The 16817-nt window shown below is 44.0% G+C and overlaps 1 protein-coding gene across 2 annotated transcripts in view; it reads left to right on the top strand.

Annotated features, from left to right (window-relative positions):
• Window positions 1-16817, top strand: part of mcm3ap (minichromosome maintenance complex component 3 associated protein) — a 111161-nt gene that overhangs the window by 83315 nt on the left and 11029 nt on the right. For both annotated transcript variants that reach the window (XM_067988134.1, XM_067988135.1), the window contains 3 exons: window positions 7573-7963; window positions 8057-8323; window positions 11820-11949. In XM_067988134.1, coding sequence (XP_067844235.1) covers window positions 7573-7963; window positions 8057-8323; window positions 11820-11949 — 788 coding nt within the window. The remainder of the gene's footprint in view (window positions 1-7572; window positions 7964-8056; window positions 8324-11819; window positions 11950-16817) is intronic.

Raw genomic sequence — 16817 nt, forward strand, 5'->3', positions numbered from 1 at the left:
CCAATCCTCTATCCATGCTAAAATATTATCCCCAACCCCATAAGCCTTTATCTAGTGCAGCAACCTCTTGTGTGGCACCTTATCGAATGCCTTTTGAAAATCCAAGTATACTACATCCACAAGTTCCCCTTTATCCACCTTGCTAGTTACATCCTCAAAAAACTTTAATAAATTTGTTAAACACTATTTCCATGTCAAAAAACCATGCTGACTTTTTTTATTCGTTCATGGGATCTGGGCGTCGCTGGCAAGGCCCGCATTTATTGCCCATCCCTAATTGCCCTTAAGGTGATGGGGAGCCGCCGTCTTGAACCGCTGCAGTCCGTGTGGTGAAGGTTCTCCCACAGTGCTGTTAGGAAGGGAGTTCCAGGATTTTGACCCAGCGACAATGAAGGAACGGCGATATATTTCCAAGTCAGGATGGTATGTGACTTGGAGGGGAATGTGAAGGTGGTGGTGTTCCCATGTGCCTGCTGCCCTTGTCGTAGGTGGAAGAGGTCACGGGCTTGGGAGGTGCTGTCGAAGAAACCTTGGCGAGTTGCTGCAGTGCATCCTGTAGGTGGTACACACTGCAGCCACTGAGAGCCGGTGGTGGATGGGGTGCCAATCAAGCGGGCTGCTTTGTCCTGGATGGTGTCGAGCTTCTTGAGTGTTGTTGGAGCTGCACTCAATCAGGCAAGGCACACTCCTGACTTAGGAATATAGGAACAAGAGTAGGCCATTCAGCCCCTCGAGCCTGCTCCACCATTTGGTAAGATCATGGCTGATCTGTGATCTAACTCCATATACCTGCCTTTGGCCCATATCCCTTAATACCTTTGGTTGCCAAAAAGCTATCTATCTCCGATTTAAATTTAGCAATTGAGCTAGTATCAATTGCCGTTTGCGGAAGAGAGTTCCAAACTTCTACCACCCTTTGTGTGTAGAAATGTTTTATAATCTCACTCCTGAAAGGTCTGGCTCTAATTTTTAGACTGTGTCCCCTACTCCTAGAATCTCCAACCAGCGGAAATAGTTTCTCTCTATCCACCCTATCTGTTCCCCTTAATATCATAAACTTTGATCAGATCACCCCTTAACCTTCTAAACTCTAGAGCATACAACCCCAATTTGTGTAATCTCTCCTCGTAACTTAACCCTTGAAGTCCTGGTATCATTGGGGACCGAGTGCAACATATCAAAATTTGCAGATGATACAAAGATGGGAGGGAAAGTAGAGAGTGAGGAGGACATAAAAAACCTGCAAGGGGATATAGACAGGCTGGGTGAGTGGGCGGAGATTTGGCAGATGCAATATAATATTGGAAAATGTGAGGTTATGCACTTTGGCAGGAAAAATCAGAGAGCAAGTTATTATCTTAATGGCGAGAGACTGGAAAGTACTGCAGTACAAAGGGATCTGGGGGTCCTAGTGCAAGAAAATCAAAAAGTTGGTATGCAGGTGCAGCAGGTGATCAAGAAAGCCAACGGAATGTTGGCTTTTATTGCTAGAGGGATAGAATATAAAAACAAGGAGGTATTGCTGCAGTTATATAAGGTATTGGTGAGACCGCACCTGGAATACTGCATACAGTTTTGGTCTCCATACTTAAGAAAAGACATACTTGCTCTCGAGGCAGTACAAAGAAGGTTCACTCGGTTAATCCCGGGGATGAGGGGGCGGACATATGAGGAGAGGTTGAGTAGATTGGGACTCTACTCATTGGAGTTCAGAAGAATGAGAGGCGATCTTATTGAAACATATAAGATTGTGAAGGGTCTTGATCGGGTGGATGCAGTAAGGATGTTCCCAAAGATGGGTGAAACTAGAACTAGGGGGCATAATCTTAGAATAAGGGGCTGCTCTTTCAAAACTGAGATGAGGAGAAACTTCTTCACTCAGAGGGTGGTAGGTCTGTGGAATTTGCTGCCCCAGGAAGCTGTGGAAGCTACATCATTAGATAAATTTAAAACAGAAATAGACAGTTTCCTAGAAGTAAAGGGAATTAGGGGTTATGGGGATCGGGCAGGAAATTGGACATGAAGCTGAGTTCGGATCGGTCAATGCCCTGTGGGTGGCGGAGAGGGCCCAGGGGCTATGTGGCCGGGTCCTGCTCCGACTTCTTGTGTTCTTTAGATTTGTGGTTGGGATCAGATCAGCCATGATCTTATTGAATGGCGGAGCAGGCTCGAGGGGCCGATTGGCCTACTCCTGCTCCAATTTCTTATGTTCTTATGTTCATTCTAGTAAACCTACGCTGCACTCCCTCCAAGGCCAATATGTCCTTCCGAAGGTGCGGTGCCCAGAACTGCTCACAGTATTCCAGGTGCAGTCTAACCAGGGTTTTGTATAGCTGCAGCATAACTTCTGCCCCCTTGTACTCCAGTCCTCTAGATATAAAGGCCAGCATTCCATTTGCCTTATTGATTATTTTCTGCACCTGTTCATGACACTTCACTGATCTATGTACCTGTACCCCTAAGTCCCTTTGGACATCCACTGTTTTTAACTTTTTACCATTTAGAAAGTACCCTGTTCTATCCTTTTTTGATCCAAAGTGGATGACCTCACATTTGTCTACATTGAATTCCATTTGCCACAGTTTTTCCCATTCACCTAATCTATCAATATCCCTTTGTAATTTTATGTTTTCATCTCCACTGCTTCCAATGCCACCAATCTTTGTGTCATTGGCAAACTTAGATATGAGACTTTCTGTGCCTTCATCTAAATCGTTAATAAATATTGTGAATAATTGAGGCCCCAAGACAGATCCCTGCGGGACTCCACTAGTCACATCCTGCCAATGTGAGTACCTACTCTCTGTCGCCTTTCGCTCAGCCAACTTCCTAACCAAGTCCGTACTTTTCCCTCGATTCCATGGGCTTCTATCTTAGCTAACAGTCTCTTATGTGGCACCTTATCAAATGCCTTCTGGAAGTCCATATAAATAACATCCATTGACATTACCCTGTCCATGACTTTAGTCACCTCTTCAAAAAAATTCAAAAAACTTTTTCCAAACTTGTGCCTCATAGAAGGTGGAAAGGCTTTGGGGAGTCAGGAGGTGAGTCACTCGCCGCAGAATACCCAGCCTCTGACCTGCTCTTGTAACCACAGTATTTATGTGGCTGGTCCAGTTAAGTTTCTGGTCAATGGTGACCCCTGGGATGTTGATGGTGGGGGATTCGGCGATGGTAATGCCGTTGAATGTCGAGGGGAGGTGGTTAGACTCTCTCGTTGGAGATGGTCATTGCCTGGCACTTGTCTGGTGCAAATGTTACTTGCCACTTATCAGCCCAAGCCTGGATGTTGTCCAGATCTTGCTGCATCCGGGCTCAGACTGCTTCATTATCTGAGGGCTTGCGAATGGAACTGAACACTGTGCAATCATCAGCAAACATCTCCATTTCTGACCTTATGATGGAGGGAGGGTCATTGATGAAGCAGCTGAAGATGGTTGGGCCTAGGATACTGCCCTGAGGAACTCTTGCAGCAATGTCCTGGGGCTGAGATGATTGGCCACCAACAACCACTACCATCTTCCTTTGTGCTAGGTATGACTCCAGCCACTGGAGAGTTTTCCCCCTGATTCCCATTGACTTCAATTTTACTAGGGCTCCTTGGTGCCACACTCGGTCAAATGCTGCCTTGGTGTCAAGGGCTGTCACTCTCACCTCATCTCTGGAATTCAGCTCTTTTGTCCATGTTTGGACCAAGGCTGTAATGAGGTCTGGAGCCGAGTGGTCCTGGCTGAACCAAACTGAGCATCGGTGAGTAAGTGCCGCTTGATAGCACTGTCGACGACATCTTCCATCACTTTGCTGATGATTGGGAGTCGTCTGATGGGGTAGTAATTGACCGGATTAGATTGGATTTGGTCTGCTTTTTGTGGACAGGACATACCTGGGCAATTTTCCACATTGTCGGGTAGATGCCAGTGTTGTAGCTGTCCTGGAACAGTTTGGCTAGAGGCGCGTCTAGTTCTGGAGCACAAGTCTTCAGCACTGCAGCCGGGATGTTGTCAGGGCCCATAGCCTTTGCTGTATCCAGTGCACTCAGCCGTTTCTTGATATCACGTGGAGTGAATGGAATTGGCTGAAGACTGGATTCAGTGATGGCGGAGATATCGGGAGGGGGCCGAGATGGATCATCCACTCGGTACTTTTGGCTGAAGATGGTTGCAAACGCTTCAGCCTTGTCTTTTGTACTCACGTGCCGGACTCTGCCATCATTGAGGATGGGGATGTTTACAGAGCCTCCTCCTCTCATTAGTTGTTTAATTATCCACCACCATTCACGACTGGATGTGGCAGGGCTGCAGAGGTTTGATCTGATCCGTTGGTTGTGGAATTGCTTAGCTCTGTCTATAGCATGTTGCTTCCGCTGTTTAGCATGCATGTAGTCCTGAGTTGTAGCTTCATCAGGTTGGCACCTAATTTTTCGGTACGCCTGGTGCTGCTCCTGGCATGCTCTTCTACACTCCTCATTGAACCAGGGTTGATCCCCTGGCCTGTTGGTAATGGTAGAGTGAGGAATATGCCGGGCCATGAGGTTACAGATTGTGCTGGAATACAATTCTACTGCTGCTGATGGCCCACAGTGCCTCATGGATGCCCAGTTTTGAGCTGCTAGATCTGTTCTGAATGTATCCCATTTAGCACGGTGGTAGTGCCACACAACACGTTGGATGGTGTCCTCAGTCTGAAGATGGGACTTCATCTCCACGAGGACTGTGCGGTGGTCACTCCTACCAATACTGTCATGGACAGATGCATTTGCGACAGGTAGATTGGTGAGGACGAGGTCAAATAGGTTTTTCCTTCGTGTTGGTTCGCTCACCACTTGCCGCAGTCCCAGTCTGGCAGCTGTGTCCTTCAGGACGTGGCCAGTTCGGTCAGTAGTGGTGCCATGGAGCCACACTTGGTGATGGACATTGAAGACCCCACCCAGAGTACATTCTCTGCCCTTGCTACCTTCAGTGCTTCCTCCAAGTGGTGCTCAACATGGAGGAGGACTGATTCATCAGCTGAGGGAGGGCGGTAGGTGGTAATCAGCAGGAGGTTTCCTTGCCCATGTTTGACCTGATGCCATGAGATTTCATGGGGTCCAGAGTCAATGTTGAGGACTCCCAGGGCTACTCCCTCCTGACTGTATATCACTGTCCCGTCACCTCTGGTGGGTCTGTCCTGCTGGTGTGACAGGGCATACCCAGGGATGGTAATGGAAGAGTCTGGGCCATTGTCTGAAAGGTATGATTCTGTGAGTATGGCTATGTCAGGCTGTTGCTTGACTAGTCTGTGGGACAGCTCTCCCAATTTTGACACAAGTCCCCAGATGTTAATGAGGAGGACTTTGCAGGGTCGACTGGGCTTGGTTTGCCTTTGTCGTGTCCGGTTCCTGGTGGTCCGATGCCGGGTGGTCCGATGCCGGGTGGTCCGTCTGGTTTTATTCTTGTGACTTTTTTTAGTGAGATTTTACAACTGAGTGGCTTGCTAGGCCATTTCAGAGGGCAATTAAGAATCAACCACATTGCTGTGGGTCTGGAGTCACATATAGGCCAGACCAGGTAAGGACGGCAGATTTCTTTCCCTAATGGCCATTTAGGGAAGGCTAAATTAGGGAAGAGCATGCCTAATCATATTATGATTTTCTAAGTGTCCTGTTACCACTTCCTTAATAATGGATTCTAGCATTTTCCCAACAACTGATGCCAGGCTAACTGGCCTGTCGTTCCCCGTTTTCCCTGTTCCTCCTTTCTTGAATGGCGGGGTAACATTCCACTGGGACTGTTACAGAATCTAGGGAATTTTGGAAGATCATAACCAATGCATCCTCTATCTCTGCAGCCACCTCTTTTGGAACCCTAGGATGTGGGCCATAAGCTCCAGGGGATTTGTCGGCTTTTAGTCCCTTTAGTTTCTCCAGTACTTTTTCTCTAGTGATAATAATTACTTAAGTTCCTCACTCTCATTAGCCCCTTGTTTCCGCTCTGCTTCTGTTATGCCTTTTGTGTCTTTTACTGTGAAGACAGATTTAAAATATTTGTTTAACGTCTCTGCCATTTCCTGATTCCCTATTATAATTTCTCCTGTCTCAGCCTCTAAGTTACCAACGTTTACTTTTGCTACTCTTTTTACATACAAAAGAAGCTCTTACAATCTGTTTTTATATTTCTTGCTACTTTATTTTCATATTCTATGTTTTTTAATCAATTTTTTGGTTATTCTGTGCTTGATTTCTAAAACTCTCCCAATCCTCAGGCTTATTACTCTTCTTGGCAATATTATAAGCCTCTTCTTTCAACCTAATTCTATCCTTAACTTCTTTAGTTAGCCACAGATGAATCACTTTTCCCGTGGAGTTTTTATTCCTCAATGGAATGTATATTCATTGAGAATATTGAAATATTTCTTTAAATGTTTGCCATTGCTTATCTACCGTCATGCCTTTTAATCTAATTTCCCAATCTACCTTAGCCAACTCGCCCCTCATACCTGTGTAATTGGCTTTATTTATTATGAAGACTCTAGTTTCGAACTTTAAGTATGTCGTTCTCAAACTCAATGTGAAATTCATCATATTATGATCACTCTTCCCCAGAGGATCCTTTACTGTGAGATTACTAATTAACCCTGTCTCATTACACAATACAAGATCTAAAATTCACTTACCTGGCCTCCAGCTAATGCTTTCCAGCAGCTATTGTCCTAAATCTGTTTCCTCATCAGCTACATGATGAACATCTGCCTTTAGTGTGGTGCGAGGATCTGGACAGGATAGTGCTACAGTACAGCACAGTAGAGTAATGTTGAGGTACTGGACTAGCAACTCCGAGGTTGTGAGTTCAATAAATGTGGGCATTTGTGGTCTACCACCCCAAGGGATCTGGCCTACATATGACTCCAGTCCTACAGTGGTACGTGGTTAACTCTTAGTGCCTTTAGAAATGGACGAGTCAATTGCCCAAGAAGGATGCCCACCACCACCTTCTCGGGGCAACCAGGAAAGGACAATAAATACAGCATTGCCCACAAATTTAAAAAAAGAACATAATAACATTTCAGTTTGAATAAAGATGATAGATTGCTCAACATTCCTTGAATATAGCACCTTCGTGATCTGGAGCACTCGTTCTATTTATGTTTCTTGCCTCATTGCATCAAATTAGCCTCATTCAAAAGAGCTGCGGTGTAATTCCAGAATGAGACTGTGTACAGCTGGGGCTGAGGCAACAGTTTGTGCTTGAACTGCTCCTGTGTCATGTCTTTAAGGGCCATTGTCTATAGGGTTTTCTTATCTGGATAAGAGTTTGTTTTTCTGTACAGTTTTAACCCAGGTCAAAATATAAAAACTGGAGCAAAAGGTTACTCAAATATTGCGGTGTGGAATTTGTGTAGAGGCACCTTTTTTTCATTTTATCATCAACTCTTTCCCCCCCCCCCCCATCCCGTTCACAGCAAACAGACCATGTGGAAAATGATGCTGTGTGCTGTGTTGGCAGTACCTTGCAGTGCGTTATTTATGTCTGAAGCTGTTTACAGTGAGAGTTCACATGCCTCGGCTCTAATGGATGTAATGTTTTTTTTTAGGTATCTGAAGCAGTAAGATGGCTGGCCTCACATTGCCCATCACCCCCGGAGATCTACTGTCAGACTTTGATGCAGTACATAGAGGACGGGCTGTGCCGGGAGTTCAGCGACCAGTTTTACAGTGATAAATCAGAACGGCGATTGGCTGCATTGCCTTCCCAGGACCCCAGCCCTATCATTGAGCTTTACAATGATGTGCTGCGTTTCCTTTCAGAGGTGGTCTCCTCCGAGCAGCTGTACAATCTTTCCTGGCCAGTGGCTGAGTTTTCTGGACCCACAGCTGATGAGATACTGGCACACAAAGAGTGGAATTCTAATAACCATCTGGCCTGGCTGAAGAAAGCTGTGCTGTCTTTTCAGTTGCCAGTGATGGATCTTCCTCCCTTGCATGGTAAGAACATAATGTTGCTATGAGAAGATTTTACTCCGTGTTGGTGAGTTCGTAATTTGAATTATTGCAATAATCATTTTCTGTTCCTCACAGCTTCATGGGCTAAGGTCTGTGATACGATCTTCCAATACGTGTCTAGGGTCCCAGTGTCACAGCAAACTTGCCCACTACTGCTTTCGAAGGTTGAACAGCTCCTAAACAGAGTCTGCGGCAGGTGGAGAGAGAGCTGTTCCTTTATGTTGGAAGTCTCGGTAGATGAGGGGCCTTCGGTTTTAGAAATACCCTGGGATGAAATTGTTGCCTTTTGCATCGACCATCGGTTGAGAGAATGGAGGTCCCCCAGCCTGCCCTGTGTTACAGGTTAGACATGTTTATATTTTACTTTTTAACTGGGCTCTACAATGGGCTGATTCTTGTGAGAATTGAGTTTGATTGGATGGGGGGTCGGGGACATAGACACAGATGGGAATGAGAGCTGAATATACAAGGCGGTAGTTTATCAAGCCTCATTTATCTCTCTCATTTTATGGTTCTGAAGACTGAATTTTGGTGACATTCAGCTGAAAGCATGTCCTTTTGAGGAGAACTATAACTCATTGTTTTACCCTCTTAGTTCATTGTGAGGGACAGAAAGAAGATAATTGGATATAGAGAACCGAATGTGATTTAGAGAAAGAAATAGGAATAAAATAAGTTCTTTGATGAAATAACTATGCGTATTGATAAAGGAAATGCTGTACATGTTGTGTATATGGATTTTCAAGAAGCGTTTGTTAAGTTACCGCACAGGCTTGCTGATAAAATGGAGGTACAGTAATAAAGGGAATGTGACAGCATGGATAGGAAACTGATTAAAGGACAGAAAACAGAGTTGTGGTTAATGGACTTTGTTTTGGATTGGAGAGGTGTTAAGAGTGGTGCTCCCTGGGGTCAGTGTTGGGACCATTGCTGCTCTTATATAGACGAGCTGGACTTGGATATGGGACCACAGTATTAACATTTTCAGATGACACAAAAATTGGATTGTGGTTAAATGAAGAGTGCACTAAGTAACTTTATGAGGAAGTTTAGGCAGATAGATGTCAGATGAAATTTAATGTATAGAAATGCAAGAGGATACATTTTGGGAGGAAGAATAAGGAGTAAATGTAAAATGTTAAAAGGAAAGGAAGAGCAGAGAGACGTGGGGAGTGACATACATAATCTCTAAAAGTGGGAGGTTGATTTTTTTTTTAAGTTTTAAAAGCATATGGGAGCCTGGATTTTAATAGCAGCATTGAGTACAAAAGCAAAGAGGTAACATTAAACCTATACAATTGATTGGCTAGGCTGTAGTTAGAACATTGTGACCAGTTTCGAGGTACCCTACGTCAGGATGGGTGTCATGGCCACAGAGAGGGTGCAGAAACAATTCACTAAGACAATACCAGGGATGAGAAGCTTCTAAAGAGATATTGGAGAAACTGGGCGGCTTATTAGAATGGAGAAGGTTAAAAGAAGATCTGATAGATTTGTTCAAAATTGATGAGGTAAATAGGGAAAACTATTTGCAGTGGTTGGTGAGTTGGTAACTAGGGGGCTTACATTTATCGTCCCCAGGAGAGTGAAGAGAGAAGTTAGTAAACATTTTTTGTGTAGAGGATTGCCAGGATATTAAATGCCCTACCAGAAACAGTGGTGGAAGAAGAACCCATAATCACTTTTAAAAGATTAAATATTTGAAGAAAAATTTAGAAGGTTATGGAGAAAGGACAAGAGGGAATGGGACTAAGCCGACAGCTCGTTCAGAGAGCCTACACCAATGGCCTCCTTTTGTGCTGTAAAATTCTATGGTCGGATGGTAGGTAGAAACTTGCCCACCAAGGAGACTTAAACTGCTTTCTTGATGGACAGTTAGAGGCCTTGATTGGCAGAGGCTTGGGAGTGAGTTGCTTTATTGGGGCAAGGTGGCAGGACAAGTTGAGAAGGCTGTTAAAAAGGCATACAGGATCCTGAGCTTTATTAATAGAGGCATAGTGTACAAAGGTAAGAAGGTTATGCTGAACCTTTATAAACACTGGTTAGGCCCCAGCTGGGAGTATTGTGTCCAATTCTGGGCACCACACTTTAGGAAGGATATGAAGGCCTTAGGTGCAGAGGAGATTTACTAGAATGGTTCCAGGGATGAGGGACTTCAGTTACGTGGATAGACTGGAGAAGTTGGGATTGCTCTCCTGAGAGCAGAGAAGGTTAAGACAGGATTTGATAGATTCAAAATCATGAATGGTTTCGATAGAGTAAATGAAGAGAAACATAGGAACATAAGAAATAGGAGCAGGAGTCAGCCATACAGCCCCTCAAGCCTGCTCCGCCATTCAATCTCAACTCCACTTTCCCGCCCAATCCCCATATCCCTTGATTCCCCTAGAGTCCAAAAATCTATCTCAGCCTTGAATATACTCAACAACTCAGCATCCACAGCCCTCTGGGGTAGAGAATTCCAAAGATTCACAACCTTCTGAGTGAAGAAATTCCTCTCATCTCAGTCTTGAATGGCCGACCCCTTATCCTGAGACTATGCCCTCTAGTTCTAGACTCTCCAACCAGGGGAAACAACCTCTCAGCATCTACCCTGTCAAGCCCCCTCAGAATATTATGTTTTCAACGAGATCACCTCTCATTCTTCTAAACTCCAGAGAGTATATGCCCATTGTACTTAACCTCTCTTCATAGGACAACCCTCTCATCCCAGGAATTAATCTATTGAACCTTTGTTGGATCGCCTCTAAGTATATCCTTCCTTAGATAAGGAGACCAAAACTGTACACAGTACTCCAGGTGAGGTCTTACTAAAGCCTTGTACAGTTGTAGTAAGACTTCCTTACTCTAACCCCCTTACAATAAAGGCCAACGTTCCATTAGCTTTCCTAATTACCTACTGTACCTGCATACTAACTTTTTGTGTTTCTTGTATGAGGACACCCAAGTGTCTCTGGACACCAACATTTAATAGTTTCTTACCATTTAAAAATATTCTGTTTTTCTATTCTTCCTACCCAAGTGAATAACCTCACATTTCCCCACATTATACTCCATTTGCCATCTTCTTGCCCACTCATTTAACCTGTCTATATCCCTTTGCAGACTCTTTGTGTCCTCCTCACAGCTTACTTTCCCACCTAGCTTTGTATCGTCAGCAAACTTGGATACGTTACACGCGGTCCCTTCGACTAAGTCATTAATATAGATTGTAAATAGCTGAGGCCCAAGCATTGCTCCAGAAACTGTTTCCACTGGCAGAAGGATTGGTAACCAGAGGACGCAGATTTAAGGTAATTAACCAAAGAACCAGAGGCAACATGAGAGGAAAAAATGTTTTATGCAGCGAGTTGTTCTGATCTGGAATGCACTGCCTGAAAGGTCGGTGGAAGCAGATTCAATAGTAACTTTCAAAAAGGAATTGGATAAATACTTGAAAAGAAAAATTGGATAGCTCTTTCAAAAGAACTGGCACAGGCCCGATGGGCCGAATGGCCGCCTCCTGTCTGTGATTCTACGAAGTAATTAGGCTATTGCCAGTTTCAGAATATTTCTGTTCCAGCCTCAAATTGTATAAAAGCCCCATCTGTCCACAGTTCTTTTCCTGTTATTCTCACAGGGAGATGTGACATTTTTGAGCAGCACCATGACTCATGATTTCAGAGTACTAATGACTTGGAATAGTCATTTCCTTTCTGGTTCCCTTGCCCCATCCAATGAAGGCCCTTTTCTATGTTTTGTGATGGTAAAGTAAAATAAAAAGGAAGAGGAAGTCCTTATCTTTGTTGGAGTTGAATGTACATGCCTCACATTCATACTTTTTATTATCGTTTCTCAGAGGCTGTCAGTGAAGATGGTCAGATCTTGGTCTATTATTTCCAGGATGATCTGAAAAAATATAAACGACCAACATTTTGGGAACAAGCACGATCAAATACCCAAATGGCAATCCAAGAAGCCTCACGCAGGTAAATGGACAGAATAGTAGAATATAAATCCAGTTCCCTGTGGTGAATGCTATTTATTCTAGAGCTGTATTCAGATTGTAGTTCGTGTGACGTGGTTTGTTTTATAGAACCATTTGTGGGCAATGTTTCAGCCTCAACAACTGTGTTCCCTTCACTCTCACATTTCAGATAATTCTGCATTCTAAAAATTTACCTTGGCAATTGCCAATCAGCAAACTTAAAATAACAAATTTTATTTTGTTCCTGCAGTCATAGCTTTGAAAATGTTAATAAAACTAATGTTTAATTTTCGCTTTGGTACTTTGAAAAGACATTATACCTTCTGAGCTGTCCACATGTGCTGTATTATCGTAATGTGCAATAGGTCCACCTCACTCCTTACTGCTATTTAGGAACATAGGAACAGGAGTAGGCCATTCAGCCCCTCGTGCCTGCTCCGCCATTTGATAAGATCATGGTTGATCTGTGATCTAACTCTATATACCTGCCTTTGGCCCATATCCCTTAATACCTTTGGTTGCCAAAAAGCTGTCTATCTCAGATTTAAATTTAGCAATTGAGCTAGTATCAATTGCTGTTTGCGGAAGAGAGTTCCCTGTGTGTGTAGAAATGTTTTCTAATCTCGCTCCTGAAAGGTCTGGCTCTAATTTTTAGACTGTGCCCCCTACTCCTAAAATCCCCAACCAGGGGAAATAGTTTCTCTCTATCCACCCTATCTGTTCCCCTTAATATCTTATAAACTTCGATCAGATCACCCCTTAATAGATTTATTTCTGTTTATATGCATGAATAGAAAACACATTGGAAACAGAGTATTCTATCCAGTAGGCGAACCTGAGTCAGTTAGGTGAATACCATATCTAGAGGTCCCTGATGGGTGTCTATTCTCTGTATTTATGAACACCATATCTAGTCCATGCCTGATTTGATATTTTGATTGAAGGGGTTGGGGTGGGAGGAATAGTCTTTACATGCCAAGTAAATGTCATAGAGCCTATTTGAGGCCTTTGTGACTGAATTTTAAGGGTTTTATTCAATGCATCATCTTCATTGAGAGCCAGCTGAAGACAGGTTAGGCACAGTATACAGATTCCTTGAACTCCTCGTGGAGCAGCTGGCCAGTTTCAGTGCCCTTTTGTGCCAAGCCTGTGCACTGTTAGGGCCTCTGCAAGGTGACAGCTGCACCACAGTGCGAGGAGAGCTGATCTGCCTAAGGATATTTTCGGTGCAGGCCTTTCTTGAGCTGCCTGGGCAGTTGGAGCTGCCTTGGGTATATCAGGGATCTTGTTCCTAACCACAGGAATCTGGAGATCAGGGTTCCAGCTAAGCCAGAATGTGCAAAGATGTGTAGAAATGATGAAGGAGGTAGGGGTAAATGTTTCTCTTTAATGTGTTTGCTGACTCTGCAGTGGGCAAGCTCTCCATCTGTTCATTTATTTAGGTGGGGGGCTCCTTTTGCACAAGGACGAGTTTGGGTGCTGCTGTCATGTTGTAGAGGCATTTTTGTAGTGTGTGTAACATCCTGTGTGAGCAATGAACCCTTTTGAATTTGTAGCCTGAGAATTATCCAGAGGAGTGAAAGAGAAGAAAAACAAATTACAGTTACATTGATTAAGTCTCGACCAAGGTTTTTGATTTTCATGGAAAATCAAACAGAATTGTGGGTTGTGATCCCCAAATCACTGGTTTAAAAAATTCTCTGGTCACTTATGTAATGAAACGGAATTTGTCTTGTTCAGTCATTTTAAACCAGTGGCTATGATTGTACGGAATAGTAGCTCTTTTGTATATTTTAGGCAAGGTCACTGGTTTTCACAAACACTGTAAGGAATGTGATCCTCAAAACACTGATTAACGTCCCAGAATCTCATTTAATAAAAATGGACTTGATTTATTCAGTACACATAAGCCAGTGACTGTAGTCATGGCAGATGCGTTAAACGAATATTTTGTATCTGTCTTCACAGTAGAAGACACAAATAGCTTACCAAAAATAGTGGTGAACCAAGGGGCTAATGAGAGTGAGGAACTTATAGTAATTAATATCACTAGAGAAAAAGTACTTGAGAACTAATGGGACTAAAAGCCAATAAATCCCACGGACCTGATGGCCTACGGTTCGGAAGAGGTGGCTGCAGAGATAGCGGATGCATTGGTTATAATGTTCTAAAATTCTCTAGATTCTGGAACGGTCCCAGTGGACTGGAAGGTACCAAATGTTACCCCGCTGTTCAAGAAGGGAGGGAGAGAGAAAACAAGGAACTACAGGCCAGTTAGCCTGACATCGGTTGTCGGAAAATGCTGGAATCCGTTATTCAGGAAGTGGTAACAGGACACTTAAAAAAAAAAAAATCATCATATGATTAGGCAGAGTCAACATGGAAGGGAAATCGTGTTTGACAAATTTATTAGAGTTTTTTGAGGGAGTAACTAGCAGGGTAGATAAAGGGGAACCAGTGGATGAAGTATATTTGGATTTTCAAAAGGCATTCAATAAGGTGCCACATAAAAGTTTGTTATACAAAGTAAGGGCTCATGGGGTTGGGGGTAATATGTTAGCATGGATATTGGATTGGTTAATGGACAGAAAACAGAGAGTGGGGATAAACGGGTCATTCTCAGGTTGGCAGATTATAACTAGTGGGATGCTGCAAGCTATTTACAGTCTATATTAATGACTTAGATGAAGGGACCGAGTGTAATATATCCAAGTTTGCTGATGATACAAAGCTAGGTGGGAAAGTAAGCTGTGAGGAGGACACAGAGTCTGCAAGTGAGTGGGCAAGAAGGTGGCAGATGGAGTATAATTTTTATTCGTTCATGGGATGTGGGCGTCGCTGGCAAGGCCAGCATTTATTGCCCATCCCTAATTGCCCTTGAGAAGGTGGTGGTGAGCCGCCTTCTTGAACCGTTGCAGTCCGTGTGGTGAAGGTTCTCCCACAGTGCTGTTAGGAAGGGAGTTCCAGGATTTTGACCCAGCGACGATGAAGGAACGGCGATATATTTCCAAGTCGGGGTGGTGTGTGACTTGGAGGGGAACGTGCAGGTGTGTGTAGGGTGTTTTGGGGTTGTTCTCACCCTATTGATCGGTGCAGATATCTGGTCCCCGGTCTAGCCAAGGAACACTTATACATCAGGGATTCAGGAAAACGGGATTTACGCTTACGCACCCAGTGATGGATCACGCAGTCGAATAGCATAGAGAACACAAACTTGGTGTTTGAATTGAATTGGAATGTTGGTTTTATTATACCGTCAACACGAAGAAAATAATGATTAAAAACGGTCCTACACAGTACATTGAGTTACACACACCCACTACAGTACTTTATCCAGCTAAACTAAGAGGTTGGTGGGGACCCTGGAGACACCTATCACACACACATGTACGGTCGAGACTCACCAATCCTTTGCACTTGCAGGTCTGGCTGACCGGTTCTCTCATGTAGGGTTCATTGGTTTCACTGGAAGCTGCTCTCCTCCCTGGAGAGTGCAAACCTAGAGACAGGCAGAACAAGAGGAGCAGAACACAAGACAGAAGCAGGAGCCAGAGAGAGCACACGAGAGAGAGGGGTTTCGAGTTTCCACTTATATATCCCTCCTCTTACAATGGTCTTCGTCACTTTAAAAAAAAAAGGCACTTCATGTCTGTTTAAACAGTTGTTACAAAGTCCTTAAGAATCTTTTGATGGCCTCTCATCATGTTGCAATTGCTTTTCTCGATGGGCCATTGTTCTTTCCGATTTGTTGATCACCTGGTAATCAGGGTTCCATTTGTATCCAACGACTTGGTGTTGATCGGTTTTGCTTTAAAACAAAGACATGGCCCCACCATGTCTGGAGCAGTTGCCTCTTTCAATGGCCGACTGCCTTTCTGATCTTGACCACCTGCTGTAGGTTTTGCATTAAAACAGAGACATGTCTGAAGCAGTAATTCTCCCACATTCCACTGTGTGTGTTGTTGATTCGTCTGGTGACCTCTCACCTGTCCTTCCATCTTAGGATTTTAGTCAATGGCCAAAGTTTTCCATACTCGGAAAAGGTGGAATTCCTAGAATTCTTACAGGTATTGTTGTTCCCATGTGCCTGCTGCCCTTGTCCTTCCAGGTGGTAGAGGTCGCGGGTTTGGGAGGTGCTGTCGAAGAAGCCTTGGCGAGTTGCTGCAGTGCATCCTGTGGATGGTACACACTGCAGCCACGCTGCGCCGGTGGTGAAGGGAGTGAATGTTTAGGGTGGTGGATGGGGTGCCAATCAAGTGGGCTGCTTTGTCCTGGATGGTGTCGAGCTTCTTGAGTGTTGTTGGAGCTGCACTCATCCAGGAAAGTGGAGAGTATTCCATCACACTCCTGACTTGTGCCTTGTAGATGGTGGAAAGGCTTTGGGGAGTCAGGAGGTGAGTCACTCGCCGCAGAATACCCAGCCTCTGACCTGCTCATGTAGCCACAGTATTTATATGACTGGTCCAGTTAAGTTTCTAGTCAATGGTGACCCCCAGGATGTTGATGGTGGGGGATTCGGCGATGGTAATGCCATTGAATGTCAAGATGTGGAGATGCCGGTGATGGACTGGGGTGGACAAATGTAAGGAATCTTACAACACCAGGTTATAGTCCAACAAATTTATTTTAAAATCACAAGCTTTCGGAGATTCACCTGACGAAGGGGATAATCTCCGAAAGCATGTGATTTTAAAATAAATTTGTTGGACTATAACCTGGTGTTGTAAGATTCCTTACAGTTGAATGTCAAGGGGAGGTGGTTAGACTCTCTCTTGTGGGAGAGGTGGGGAAATGTGAGGTTATTCACTTTGGTAGGAAGAATAGAAAAACAGAATATTTTTTAAATGATGAGAAACTAATAAATGTTGG

The sequence above is a fragment of the Heptranchias perlo genome, chromosome 7 (assembly GCF_035084215.1).
Source record: "Heptranchias perlo isolate sHepPer1 chromosome 7, sHepPer1.hap1, whole genome shotgun sequence".
Classification (NCBI taxonomy): domain Eukaryota; kingdom Metazoa; phylum Chordata; class Chondrichthyes; order Hexanchiformes; family Hexanchidae; genus Heptranchias; species Heptranchias perlo.